The sequence below is a fragment of the Amborella trichopoda genome, chromosome 4, assembly GCF_054954075.1.
Source record: "Amborella trichopoda isolate Santa Cruz 75 chromosome 4, AtrichopodaSantaCruz75HAP2 v2.0, whole genome shotgun sequence".
Taxonomy (NCBI): Eukaryota; Viridiplantae; Streptophyta; class Magnoliopsida; order Amborellales; family Amborellaceae; genus Amborella; species Amborella trichopoda.
Window position 1 is genome coordinate 14,867,553 of NC_142339.1, and position 14,188 is coordinate 14,881,740.

The 14,188-nt window shown below is 36.2% G+C and overlaps 1 protein-coding gene across 18 annotated transcripts in view; it reads left to right on the forward strand.

Moving 5' to 3' along the window:
- The first annotated feature begins 7,347 nt into the window (after positions 1-7,347).
- The window catches only part of LOC18423249 (uncharacterized), an 83,476-nt gene continuing 76,635 nt past the window's right edge, over positions 7,348-14,188 (forward strand). For 5 of the 18 annotated variants that reach the window (XR_016054210.1, XM_088864960.1, XM_088864961.1 and 2 more), the window contains exons 1-3: positions 7,348-7,575; positions 8,284-8,376; positions 12,601-12,694. Coding sequence is in view for 12 of the 18 variants with exons in the window: in XM_088864960.1 (XP_088721086.1) it covers positions 8,332-8,376; positions 12,601-12,694 (139 nt within the window). In the remaining 6 variants the exon portion in view is untranslated. Of the gene's footprint in view, positions 7,576-8,283; positions 8,377-8,810; positions 8,856-12,247; positions 12,291-12,600; positions 12,695-14,188 lie in introns of all 18 variants that reach the window. The other 13 variants (XM_088864971.1, XM_088864968.1, XM_088864969.1 and 10 more) reach the window with 9 other exon arrangements.

The following is a 14,188-nucleotide window of genomic DNA, read 5'->3' on the forward strand; positions in this document are numbered from 1 at the left end:
ATTTGAGATAATTTCTCTCTAAGAAATTTGAGATAGTTTCTCTCTATATAAACTTTTAGGTATTTTCTCTTTCTAAAAGTTGATGGGTGCAGTTTGTATAGAGCCTAGGCTCTAAACAATCAAATTAGAGTCTACTTCAAATAGAGTCGAGAAATGTGGTTTCATTACTGAAAATCTTTATAGTAGCTTTAAAACATATTTTCATCTTTATTTATAAAGTTTAAAGCTTCAAAAATAGTATAGATCGCCAGATCTATGGAAACTTGAAAATCTTGAAAATTGACGGTCCAAAAATGTGTTATAAAATACACTATTTCCAAAACTTGAAATCCATTTTTTTCTCATGTCCATGTACCTTGATGTCGAGACGACCAATTTGAGGATATTTGAGCATCAAAACAACCTTTTCTAGTGAAATTTTTGAGGCATGATCTAATTTGATTGTTTAGAGCCTCGGTTCTATATAAACTTTTCCCAAATTTGATATAGCTACTAAATATTACATTTTTTAAATTCTTTCTCGCTCTAAAAGTTAAAATTGGAGTTAGTTTCTCTCTCTAAAAAATTGAGATAGTTTCTATCTAAAAATTTAAAATATGTTCTCTATCTAAATTTTGATAAAGTTTCGCTTTTTAAAATTTTAAAATACTTTCTCTAACTAAAACATAAAATTTGTGATAGTTTCTCTATTTAAAAATTTTGAGATAGTTTCTCTCTCTCTACAAATTTTAGGTAATTTTTCTCTCTAAAATTTGATATAATTTCTATCTCTAAAAATTTATGTATTTTCCCTCTCTAAAACTTAAAATTTGAGATCTCTCTTAAAACTTTGAGATGCTAATATCTCTAAAAATTTTAGGCAGATTCTCTATAAAATTTGATATAGTTTCTATCCTTAAAATTTTAATATACTTTCTCTCTCTAAAACTTAAGATTTGAGATGGTTTCTCTCTCTGCAAAATATGCTATAATTTCTATCTCTAGAAATTATTAAGTAGTTTCTCTCTAAAATTTGATATAGTTCCTAACTTTAAAATTTTAATATATTTTCCCTCTCTAAAACTTAAAATTTGAGATTGTATCTATCTCTAAAACAATTGAGATAGTTTTTATATCTAAAAATTTTTAGGCACTTTCTCTAAAATTTGATATAGTTTTTCTCTCAAAAATTTTAAGATGCTCTCTCTCTCAAAATTTAAATTTGAGATAGTCTCTCTCTCTCTTTAAAAATTTAAGATAGTTTCTCACTTTAAAATTTGACATATTTTTGGAAAAATTACAAAAAACCCCAAGACTACACTTTCTATGTAAATTACCCTCAACTTAAGTTTTTCTCTCACTTTTTTCCCCAAAATATATTTTCTATGCAAATACCCAACCAACCAAATAAAAATAAAAAATACCTAAACTACCCTCTCTTACTTTTACCTTACACACGCCTCTCACTCCTCTATCCCTCCAAAATATGGGCTCTAGAACTATGTAAGTGCGGTCCAGCAATAGGTCTCCGGTACTATGTAAAGTGAGGTTTGGCAGTAGGGCTCCGGCATTGTGTAAAGTGCGGTTCGACAGTAGGGCTCCGACAATGTGTAAAGTGTGGTCCGACAGTAGGGCTTTGGTAATGTGTAAAGTGCAGTCCAATAGTTGTAAAGGGCGGTCCGGCGGTAGATGTTACTGGATTCAAGGGCTCTGGCGCTATGTAAATGGTGGTTCGGTAGTACTTAGTTCCGGTCCAGTAGTTGTCATAAATGGCAGTCTGACAGTATTTAGTTTCAGTCCGGTAGTTGTCTTAAAGAGCAGTCCGGCAATACTTAGTTTCGGTCCGACAATTGTCTTAGGATGGTCCGGCACTTGTGCGCTCTACGAATGTGATGGTGCGCTCCGGCAATGTACTACTGGGGTCCAAAAGTCAACGTCAAATCTGGCCAAAATGATTTTTGTGTACATGAAAGGCATTTCCGTCTAGAAAAAATGAACTTTTTTCCTTGGAGGGTATTTGCATAAAAAGTTTATTTTGGGAAACAAAAGTGAGAGCAAAAGTTAGGTTGGGGGTAAGTTGCATAGAAAGTGTGGTCGGGGGGTTTTTTGTAATTTTTCCTATAGTTTATCTCTTTAAAACTTAACATTTAAAATAGTTTCTCTCTCTAAATATTTTGAGATAGTTTGTCTGTCTATAAATATTTAGGTACTTTTTCTCTCTAATATTTGATATAGTTTCTCTCCCTAAAATTGCAACATATTTTCTCTCTCGAAAAGTTAAAATTTGAGAGTATTTCTCTCAAAAAAATTTGAGAATTTCTCTCTTTAGCAATTCTTAGCTACTTTCTCTCTCTAAAATTTCATACTTACCAAATGTGTCCTATGTTTCAGGTCGAGGGAGTCAACGAGTGAAATCCATGAAGCTTGAAAATTCAAAAAAGTAGGTTTTGATTTCCAAGATTTTTAATTTCCATGGAATTTTAATATCCTAGCTATTGAGCAAACCAAACGGTGGATTTTAGTGATATCCAAGATATTAAAATTTCATGCCCCAAAATCCATGTGCCCAAACATGTTATGGAAAAAGTTTTTTACGTTATTTACTAAACTAATTGGGGAAATACTGAGACCCGCCTCTAGGGACGCAATCTTTTTTACCTTATGATGGTAATGATGATGATTCCGGCCATTGTCTTCTTCGGCCACCCATCACACATATGGGTCACACCCAATCCCCTGGCCAATCGCCTTAGGTACAACTCTGACCTTATCAAGGAGCAACCCATATCGAAACCCTTATCGGCTGTACACAAAATACCCAGCGCTACAAGTTTTAGACATCACCCCTAGCCATAGCCAGTCAAATCTTAGTTGAGTCTCGGTACTAATAAGTCCTCACAATCCAATCTGTACCACATGCCTACTAGAGCCAACATATCGCTATATATGATTTCAGCACATGCTTTCATATGGTCTTTAAATTGCCACATGAATGAAATCATCATTACTGACAATGCTCTAGAGCTAGCTCGGAAGAATCAGCCAAATAATAAAAACTGGAGGAGTCACACCCTGGGCAATAACAACAATGATAATCATAGACCTCCCCTGGAAATTCCTTTAAAGCCCTTCAAAGAACCACTCGAGGATGTGCTTGCCATGCTTCTCGAGAGAGAGTAGGTTTATCTGCTACCCAAACAAAACCTTCAAGTGGCATAGGAACACACTCACAACACCCAAGAATGTATGTTTTTCAAACAGGTTATCTAGGATCTCATCAATTGTGTGGCAATCAAAGTTAATAAACCAGATAAACCTACAAACGATGCCAATCAAATAATGGGGATATTCACCAATCCACTATCAAACAACACGGCCGAAGGGCAGACCAAGGATAAAAACATTGTAAAGGAGACGATTAATGTTGTCTTTGTAGAATACTATGACGATCTATTGCAATAAATCTATCATACATATAAGAATGTCTTACAAAAGCCCAATACGTTGCCAATCTCTAACAAGGAATCCCACTGAAAGGAGGATATACCAAAGCAGAAGGGATGCCAATCTAACTGCGTTCAGGTATTGACACTCCAAACTTCCGAGGAGGAATCGAGAAGAGTTCCACGAAGTCAACACTATCTATATCACCAGAGACGAGCTAACACATAAAGAACCCCTTCTTCTAAATTCTAGAGGTCCAAAGATTTGTGAAAACATTCAAGAAGATTATGTACACTGAACTTGGGGAAAGGATAAAGCCTTTCATCCAAGTCACTCTTAATGGAAGACACTACATCATTCTAGAATGACATGCTAAGACAAAGACCAAGCGACACATGTTTAAGAAGTGATGAAGGCTCCATAACCCAAAAACAATCATATAGAACTGCGTATCATCATCAGAACATGACCACTATACACACTGTATCACAATTGTCAAGCACAATCAAGAGACACCAATCAAAGTATTTGATGATTATAAATAGCTAAAGCAAATAAAGAAAAGCAATGAAGAAGTCCAATGATTGAGACATGGCAGGCATATTCAAATATATTAAGAGTGTTTGTCGTTGTATGAATGAGCTAATACAAGTAGCTACAAAAACAAGACTCACTAGCTAACTCTTCCATATTTCTTCGCTTGACGAATTCATATGTGATTGATTAACAAAGGTTTTCAACATCTTCATTTTATGAGATAGTGAATGTAATTAATAAGGCATTCACGGGTACCTTGGAACTATTCAATCCCCATAATAAAATAAAAGTCTATTTACCAATATGCCTTGTTTTTGTACTTTTGAGTTTGTTTTGTTTTGTATTATGTGCATATTTCACCTAATAATCAACTGATGCGAGGAGAAAATAAAACTGAAACAAAAAAAGAAAAATGTTGAGAGAATATCCTATCTCAAGATCTGCAAGGGAATCCACCCAAAAAACGATATCTTCACAAGACCGAAATTTACTTTAATTTCAATCTCTGTGTATTATAATGGAGGGACATCTCTCTTTATATATACTATACAAAATAAAAAAATAAAATAACCCACAAAAAAAAAAAAACTCTCTTATCTCTCGAAAAGTCACGTACTACTTTCCCTTATCTTTCTCTCCAACTTCTACATAAATCTCTTCCCTATCTTCCTCACACACTATCTCCCTATTTTTCTCTTTATCTCACTAACTTCCCCAAATTAGCTCCCTCATTTCACGTGATCTTTATCCCTTCCCAAATCCTTCCTAAAAGACTATTCATAATCTATTCCACAAAATCCTTCCACTTAACAATACGTACTAAAATCCTCCCTCCCCTATTAATTATCCCAGTTCACTTCTTATTCTTAAGAAAAATAAACAAAAGAATAATAAAATTAAAAATTGAAATAACCCCAATTTTATTTACATCATTATCCCAATAATTGCATATCTAGTGGAAAAACTTAGTAGTTTTACAATTTACTATAGTAGAGAGTATTGAAAAAGAATGTCTCGAGTGTTAAAATATTTAAAAGGAACTATCAATTATAACATGTATTATGTAGGTTATCCTAATGAATTGGAAGGATATAGTGATACAAATTGGAACATGAAAGTTCAAGATTCACTATAAACATCCACATGGATATTAAAGGGAGTGGTGTCATGGGGCCAACTAAGAAAACTTGCATTTCACGCTCTATAATAGAGTTAGAATTTATTGCTTTAGACTATGCTTGTGAAGAAGCAAAATGACTAATGAATGTTTATATGACCTACCAACGTGGCCAAGATCGATACCAACAATCAGAGTATATACTAACGATTATGCCAGTATTACGTGAGCATGTGGTGATGTATACAATGGTAAGTCTAGAAATATTGTGCACTTACATAACTCCATATAAAAATTAATTAAAGATGAAGTAATAAGTCTAGAGTATGTGAAGTCAAAGGAAATTAGACCGATTATTTGACGAAAGGCTTTGTAAGGGATGACATTATCCATAAAGGAGTCACCTACATTAAGAACCCAACCTAGTCCTTTGTGACCTAAAAAATCTAGATTCAATATGGTAATAACAAGTTATACAAGTGGTTACTAAATGAATTTTTTTTGTAAGCACCTATTGTAAAGAAATCCATATGGTGGATAAGTCTAGTAATGATCAGTATATAAGAAGGCCGAGTTAAGTTCTTAATGATGTGCATGACTATATATAAATCAAAGTGTTTTAACACAGAGTCATTCTTGATAGACATACCTATACAAGTGTAGAAGTCAGACAGTTTATCATAAAATGTGACTCATCCCTATAGCACTTATGAAATCAAGATATAAACACAAGGCCCAAAAACAGATAAAAACCCTAGAGACATTAATATTTGTAAGTTATACTACTGATCTATTAGATAAGGCGCATACTTCAAAGCTATAAAGCATCATGGAACTTGATGGCCTTCGTAGTGTGTATTATAAGCGAAGATTCAAATTGAAAAATATCTCCATACCATACAAATACTGTACGGTTGTCGATAGTTTTATATATTTTCAAACCACTGAAATCTATCTCTAGCCATCCTTCAAGTTGCCATAAATGGCATTTGGCATTTGGTCAAACGGATATGGAGGACTACAATACCTTCCACTTGGGACTACGATGCACACATGGTGTATGCATACCATACTCCGATCGAGTTTGGTTACAATATTCTACCATACATGTAAGATGAATGGTTCAAAACGGATTGAGAAGCGCCCTACGCTATGGCTCACAACACCGGTGAGAATCTTCCATTCAAGCAAACAACGTCCTATTCTCAATTAAACTCGCACGAGTCGGCACTGATTTGAAGGTTTCACTAACCATGGCCAGTTTTGGTCAGTTAGGGTGTGTCGTACTAACATCATCGTCCACATAAACTCCACTGTTCATACCGTGTTCGCAAAATCGGCCGGATCACCCTAGAACCGGCTGGGTTATTTTGAACTTGTTGCTAATCATGGATGGTTTTGGTGGGTGGTCAACTACCTTGATCACCCTAATTTAAAAAAATTAAAATAAAAGATTAGTTTGTAATGGATTTTTTAATATTTTTTATTATTTTTGAAAAAGCTTTGAAAGTGGCAAAAAATACTTATTTTTATATTTTTAAAATTATTTTAACTATTTGTAATTTCATTTAAATATATTTTAAACATTTTTTTTAGATTTTTTATACTTTTTTTTAACCCTTTATAGCTCGATTGAGACCTGCCAGATTTGGCCCAATTACTCGGACTAGGTCCGGGTGACCTGTTCCATGGCCAGGATCCGTTCTCAATTTGTGTTTTCTGACACTGATCCATACTCAAATCCAGTTTCAAGCGAAGGTCATCATCCCCACCGTCATATTGTTGACTATGGAGATAGCATGTACCATATTGATGGGTAATCTACATGTGTTATAATCTCGCACTTCACATGTAGACTATGGAAAGGAAAACCTCCATCTAGCGAAATCTAATCAAGAAAATTTATTTTGTTGCAAAAATCTCATTGTTTTGGCTATTGGTATTTATTTTTATATATTTTTAATTTTTTTTTAAAATTAAATCATTTATTTAAATTTTTATTTTCATTAACTTATATATTTTTTATTTTTTTAACGAAAGATTTGTCCGACTAGAACGGTTTCTCGATTGAACTACTTCTAAGCCCATGTTTGGTTAACTAGTCTGGTTTGAATAGTTCATGCTTACCCTCGATATTATAAAGGTATCGGGATGATAAAATAGAGGTTTTTTCAACTTTAAAACAATATTTTCCGATGGAGTTTTAAGGTGCATTTGTAATTCTACATTTTAACATCGCATACCCTTATATAAACTTTTTCTTATTATAAATGGGCAGGAATAAGTGTAGTACTTTGTTTATATACTACATGCTGTATAGGATATAAAGCGAGTACTTCAAACTTTGCTTCCGCAATTTCCTTGTCTCTTCCCTCCCTTGGAACTTCAGTCGCCCCACCTCCCTCTCCATCACAGTTCTCTCTCTCTCTCTAAAATCTCTCTCTCCAGAACTTCTCTCTGTGACACCATTCCAGAAGAAAACCTTGGAAGAAGAAGAGGTGCGCTGTTTTCTTCTTTCTAAGAATGCTGCTTGTTTGCTACTCAATTTCTCGCAGAGAGGATTACTAAGTCTCCTACTCTTCATGTTCCTGGTTTCTCTCTCCCACTTTAGAGTGGAACCAATGAACCATAAATATTTCATCCAGTGATTTAACAATAAAGTTTTTCACGGCGTTTTAATTTTCGTCTTTCTCCATTTTATTTTACACCATTTCCTGTTTTTACTACTGTTCTCTGTACATGCCTTTTCTCCCTGCCTATGAACTTCCGTGGAGTTTTTTCTATTTATTTACACCATTTCTATCTTTCCTTGAAACTCCTTTTTTCCTCAAAGTTTCGTAACTCCCTATCTTACTAAGCGTAGATTGAACATTCCAGTTCTATGAGCTTTTTCAAGATATTTTCCTTGTTTTTATTTCTCATTACCTCGTTTATGCTTTATTTTGTGCTTAATTCTGATTCTCCGTTTTTTTTTTTTTGGCTTTCTTCTATCTGTGTGCAGTTTATGTTCTCTTTTCTGTTATGGTTTTTGGTCCAATGTTTATCGCTTAACCACCATTTCAATGTTTATCACTAAAGGCCTCGTTCTACTAAAAAATAATTTCGTGTGATGGCGTTATTCCCTTCAAGTTGGTTTTTTTAATTTTTTTTTTTGGTTTTTTGATTTTTAAGATGGTTATTTTTATTATATTTTGTTGTATTTTTAGGTCATAGTATGTCTTGCTCCTCTGCTTCTCATAAGCAATGGCGTTGTGATGATTTTACCAGCAAATGATGTTGTATTTGTAAATCAGATTCAGGTCAGTTTCCTGCTTAAGCTGGCTGATTGTCTTTATCACCCTGGTTCAATTAATAGTATTTATTATAGTGCCGTTGTGTTTTGGTTTATTGTTTGTATCCTGAACTTGAGATTTTTATAGTATGATTCATATGATTCATTAGGAATTATTTCCCTGGTGTTTTGGGTGGTTTACTTGAGTCATGTGAATCATTGGCCTATTTGAATATGTGTGTCACTTTTCACAAACTCTTTTTTCAATTTTTTATTTTTACTGACTGAACAAATACTGAAGTGATATGGATCAATCAAGTTGGATGTGATTCTCTGATACTCTTTTTTTTCGCTTGGAATCTTGATATCTTCTTTCATCATGTTACTAATGGTTAATTCATTCATTGATCCCATAAAGGAGTTCCCATTATTGACCCTCTGATACCTTCCTGTGCCTTGCAGACTAAAGAGTTATAAATATTGTCTGTGATGGCTCTCTGTTTTGAGGTTTGGCCCACTATACCCATGTTTTAAAATTACAAGATGCTTAGTTTGGCAAGTTAATTTGGTCTGTAACTTTGCATATAGATTCTTCTTTCTGATCTAGGACAGTTCTCTTTCAAAGTTGTCAAATTCATGCAAAAGCTTGAATATCTAGAGGCATGCAGGTTCTCTGATCCCTTTACTGACTGATTTTTTGGGCAAGTGAAAGAAACTTGAAATAGAGAATATCTGTGACATTTCATGAAACTTACTAATTATGTTAGCGTTTATACCTCGAAGTTCCATCTGTTGTAAATCAAGATTATTCATGATAGGCTCACGTAGACTGATATCATTAGCTTGATTTGCAAGTTGGTAAGAGTGAATGGTTTAAGTTTTCAACAAAAATAGATTGTGTACGGTTTTCGAGGGAAGGCATAGTGATGAAACACCTATAATATGGTTGGATGCATCAGGAACACTGACCTAACTTCAAGAAGTATAACATATGATGCAACTTTGGACACCGTAGAGATTAATGAGTCATTTTGTTTTTGAAATCGTGTTCATGGTTGTATTAAGCTTCAATGATGAAATACAAAAACAGAGTGGCAGGTCACAATATGGGTGCGCTGTACAAAACCAGAAAAAAACATATTTTCTTAAATTTTATACATCCAAAAAATGTTATGCAGCGAACATAAAGTCCAACGTGCAGATTAAGGAGTTGTTGCATTGACTCTAGAGAATATATGCTGGGAATAAGCCATAACAACTTATTGTAAACCATATTCAAAGAGATAGGTGTTTTGAGTCTTTCCCATGAGAGGAAGGATGTCTGCAGTGTCATGTACCACAGGAATCTATTCTCAAGCATTAGAATCTGGCCAACCCAACAATTTGAGACACATTTCCTAGAAATATGGGAGTTTATTTTGGAGCATGAGATTGGTTTCCCATAAACCTATGTTTTAGTATAAACAAAAAAAAATGAAAAACATCAAACAATAAGGTTGGCCACTCGTATATCAGGTGCTTAGCCACTATTGCAAGAACCACAAGGGCCACTATTGATGGGGAGAGAGAAAAGGAGAAGAAAAGAGCAGTTTTCGAGAAGAGAGAATAAGCAAGTGTGAAAGAAAATAGTTGGGGGAGAGATTTGGAGCGAGGGAGAAGCAAAGGAGAGAGGGAGGGTTGGGAGAGCAAGTCTTGGGGAGCGAGAGAGTGTTGGCATATGGGACAATTGGAGTAGGAGAGAGATCATGATCAGATGCTTCTGGATCTGTCCTTTGAGCAGGCAAAGAGCAAGATGTGGGATAAGGAAGGAGTTCCTCGAAAACTGCGGTAATTGAAAGGGTGGTTGGTGGTAGTGTTTCATCAATTGTCCCAGTTAAGGATGAGTGAGGCGTATGAAGTGAGGTCTTCGATTGCGAGATAGGAATGGGGCCAGCTGTGGAGTCGCCATCAGATGGCCATCCATGTCCCGCAATTTTTGCTGTTGTGGTGGTGCTTTTGGATCACCATGGTCATTGTCTCTGAACCATTGTCCAATGAAGTATGGAGTTCGGCTAGAGACCAAGGAGTAGGATAGTTGAGTTGGTGATCCACTATGGTAAGAGCCCTACGATGGGGTTTAGCATCTTGGGGTTGAGTAAACATGGAGTAGGAGTGATTCCCAAACTTGAGGTATATGGATTTGGGCAGGGATTCTAATGAAAAAAATTTAACTGGTAAAAGAGACCTAACCAATAGGGAGGTTCTGAGAGATCTTGGAATTGTTTTTCAAGAAACCCCCACAGAGCTCACCTATGGCTTTGTAAACCAGCAGGTAATAGGCATGGGCTGCCATGAACATAATCCAGAACTGATGGGAAGTAATGGACCAAAAAGCGGGGCTCGAGGGCTTAAGTGTAGTTTTGTTTCCTAGAAAAAAGATATTTGAAAGATGCCTCCGTGGCCCTTCGCTTCTTGGAGGGAAAAGATAACAAGTGAGCTCCATTCAGCAGAGGTCGATGAGTGATAAACTTAGAAATCTAAGTGGAGACTGTCCATCTCTGAAGGTTTATGAAATCATGCTTGGGAGGTCTGAACCCAATAATTAAGGAATTATGCAAAAGATCTTATTTGTGTTGCAGGTGGCCTCCCGAAATAATGAATATGGTTTGGTCTAGGAGAGACTTGGGTAGAGAAAGGTTGGAGATATGAGGATTATGGGTTTCACCAGGAATGAGTTTAGGGTCTATTAAGGGAGTGTTTTTGGGAAGATGAAGGCTTCATCTTCCCGATGGTTGGGAACCTTAGATTTGCTTGGAGGGTTATGAGGTTTGAGGAGGATGGAGTAGATCTAGTAGAGAGGAGAGAATGGAACCTCATTTTGTGACGAGGGAACAATGGGAGGAGGTTGATGTGGTTTAATGGAGGGGGGGAGGGTAGGGGAGGGGAGCAGAGCTAGATGGTTGGTGTGGAATTATGTGTGGTGGATGAGGTGCAGAGGTTGTGTTGGCTGGCCTGATTAATTTAACATATATATATTTATCATAAAGCTGTGGTAGTGTGATTTTAACTGGTTTGGATTTGGGAGGAGAAAAGTTTGTTTCAGAGGTAGGTGGGGTAACCGTTAAGGAGGTTGAACGGGGTTGGCTGGTAGATCATTTACGGTTAGGAGCTATGTGGGTGTGGTACGGAATAAAAGAGTGAGTTGTGTCTGTGTAGGGTAAGTAGTGGTTCTGGTAAAAGCTCCACGAGATGGATGGAAGCTGGAGTCGCTTGTTAACAGAAAGTGATTGGGAAAGAGGTGGTTCTAGGCTAGAAGAGTGATTCAGAAGGGGCCTATCCTTTGAAACTGCCGTTGCTTAGCTCAAAGCAACGAGACGAATGGAACTCTCACCATTCCCCCTCTTCTTCAGAAAATTATTTGGCAATACTAAAACTGTTTTAATAGTGATTATTTTTAATTTGATGGTTACATATGAGGACACACAAAAATTTATGTACATATATCTTTCTCGACTTTTTTCCCGCTCTAACATGACCTATGTGGTATTAATGTTTTGAAATACATTTATTTGAGGTGCACATCTTTCTCTCGTTATTTTCGGAAAAACTGTATAAATGAGAGAGAAATTCGAAAGTTGGCCACTTTCCCCAAAAAATAAAAAATAAAAAATAGAAAATTGAAAGATGGAAAACTACAATCATCATTCATTTAATTTTAACTCCCATTTTCTTCTTCTCAATGTTGAAATAGATTTTTGCATTGTGTCTGTTCCATTAATTTCAAATTGTATGCTGTTTCATTTGCTTCTTAGTGATTCTAATTGAGGATATCTGAGATGACCTCTATTGGCTGTACTGGGTTTCTTTGACTTAACATTATGAAGTATTGTTGTTTGCCGAAAGATTTCCTACTTTTGCAGGAGTGTACTATCCATCTACTCCCTTGGGCAAAACTTATGCTGAGTATGATCTCTGGAACCTGGCAAACATTCACAAGAAAATAAAATAAAATAGCTCTCATTCTCTATGTGCGTAAAACAAATTGGCATCCCAAGATTTCACTGAAACCAATTATTTTTTGGAGGGAATGATCTAGGTGTTCAAGAACTCAAAATCCTAACATTTTGAGTTCTAGTATACGGCCTCTCATTGTTTTGTTAAATTTAACAATTTTAGTTCTGGATGCATGCATTTATTTAGGTTTTTAGCATTTATAAAGTTCTTTGTAAAACACTTTATGCTGACATTTTTTAAATACTATATGTGATTCCAGGTTCTTGCAAGGTTTAATCGTGCACGTGCAGCTCAACTTACTTTGCCCCATTTTACATGTCAGACTCCACTATTCATGCCTGTTGGGACACAAGGTCAGGGTCTAGATTATTGCATCAATTACTTCACAGCCAACTGTACAATAAGCATATGTTTTTTTTGGAAGAACTTGACTGACTTATATTGTTGTAGGTCTCTCATGATAGTACTCGAAACACACTAGTCATAAGTAATTTCTTATAATAAATATAGGATCAAGCAATTACATTCCGTACGGTCTAAGAGTGATGAAAAATGCTCTCTTAGTTAGTTAATTAGTTCTTGGATAACAATGTTCTTTTAGGTTTTCCAAAATTTAGAATGCATGTCAGTGCTTTTAAGAGTATGTGCTTTTATGTTATATACAAGTGGTATTTGTTTAATGCCTCCTTTTTCTTTAATGCTCCCTTATAAGGGTAGATAAGTAATTTGCATCCTGCCATCCTTTGGTATGTGCTCACATGCATGAACCTTCATATTTCAGGGCTGCATATAATTTCCCCAGTAAGTTGATTAAAGCATTAATATGCAATGCATAAATTAAATCCTTTATGATTATTGGGCAGAGTTGAAATATATGCGACACTTGTTTATTCTTTGTCTTGCTGCTGAGGCATTTGAAAAATTTCTTTCAAGTGATGGTCTAGGATACGTCTTTCTTGATGAGTAAACTCATCAATTTGATTCTACTAGGATCATTGGCAGTGAAAGCATATTCGGTCACTTAGGCGATCAGGGGTCTTGTCTTTTATGTGGCGCCTTGTGTGCCTAGGGTTGCTTCATAACTAATGAGGCCCTCAATGTTAAAAAAGGCGGAGGCGGCCGCTTAGGCAGCCAAGGGTCTGGGCCGCCTAGGAGCCAAGGTGGCTCGTCTAGGCAGGCACCTAGACACAAAGGCATTCCTAATTGAAGGGGTTGGGTTGGGGGCCATATGTTGTTTTATGCGTGTGTGCATGTGCACATATGTGTGTGCGTGAGGTCTTGCATGAAACTCTTAAAGATCATTCTCGTTTTTCTTTATATTTGTGAGAGAGAGGTCTCGAACACTAGGAGGATATGGAGAGAGAGAGAGAGAGAGAGAGAGAGAGAGAGAGAGAGAGAGAGAGAGAGAGACCTCGCATTGGATATTTGGAGGTCATATTCTTCAATTGTAAAGGGGGAACATATGGGTCCATGTGTATCTTTGTGTCTGTATGTGTGTGTGTGTGAGAGAGATAGAGAGGCCACATATCGAACACTTGGAGTCCATCTTCTGCTTCTTCTCATAAGTAGAGAGAGCCCATGGACCCGAGAGAGAGAGAGAGAGAGAGAGAGAGAGAGAGAGAGAGAGAGAGAGAGCGAGAAAGGCAATACCAAGCCTTATTTATGTTTTGGGTGGATTTGAATTTCTATATCTTATTTATTTAAGGGATGGCACTATGTGGCAGCCCAGATTGCCTAGGTGCAGCCTTGATCTCGCCTAGGTGCCCGCCTTGACGGCCTAGGCACCCACCTTGACCGTCTAGGCGTGCATCTTAACTGCTTAGGCACCTGCCTAAGGCATGCCTGCC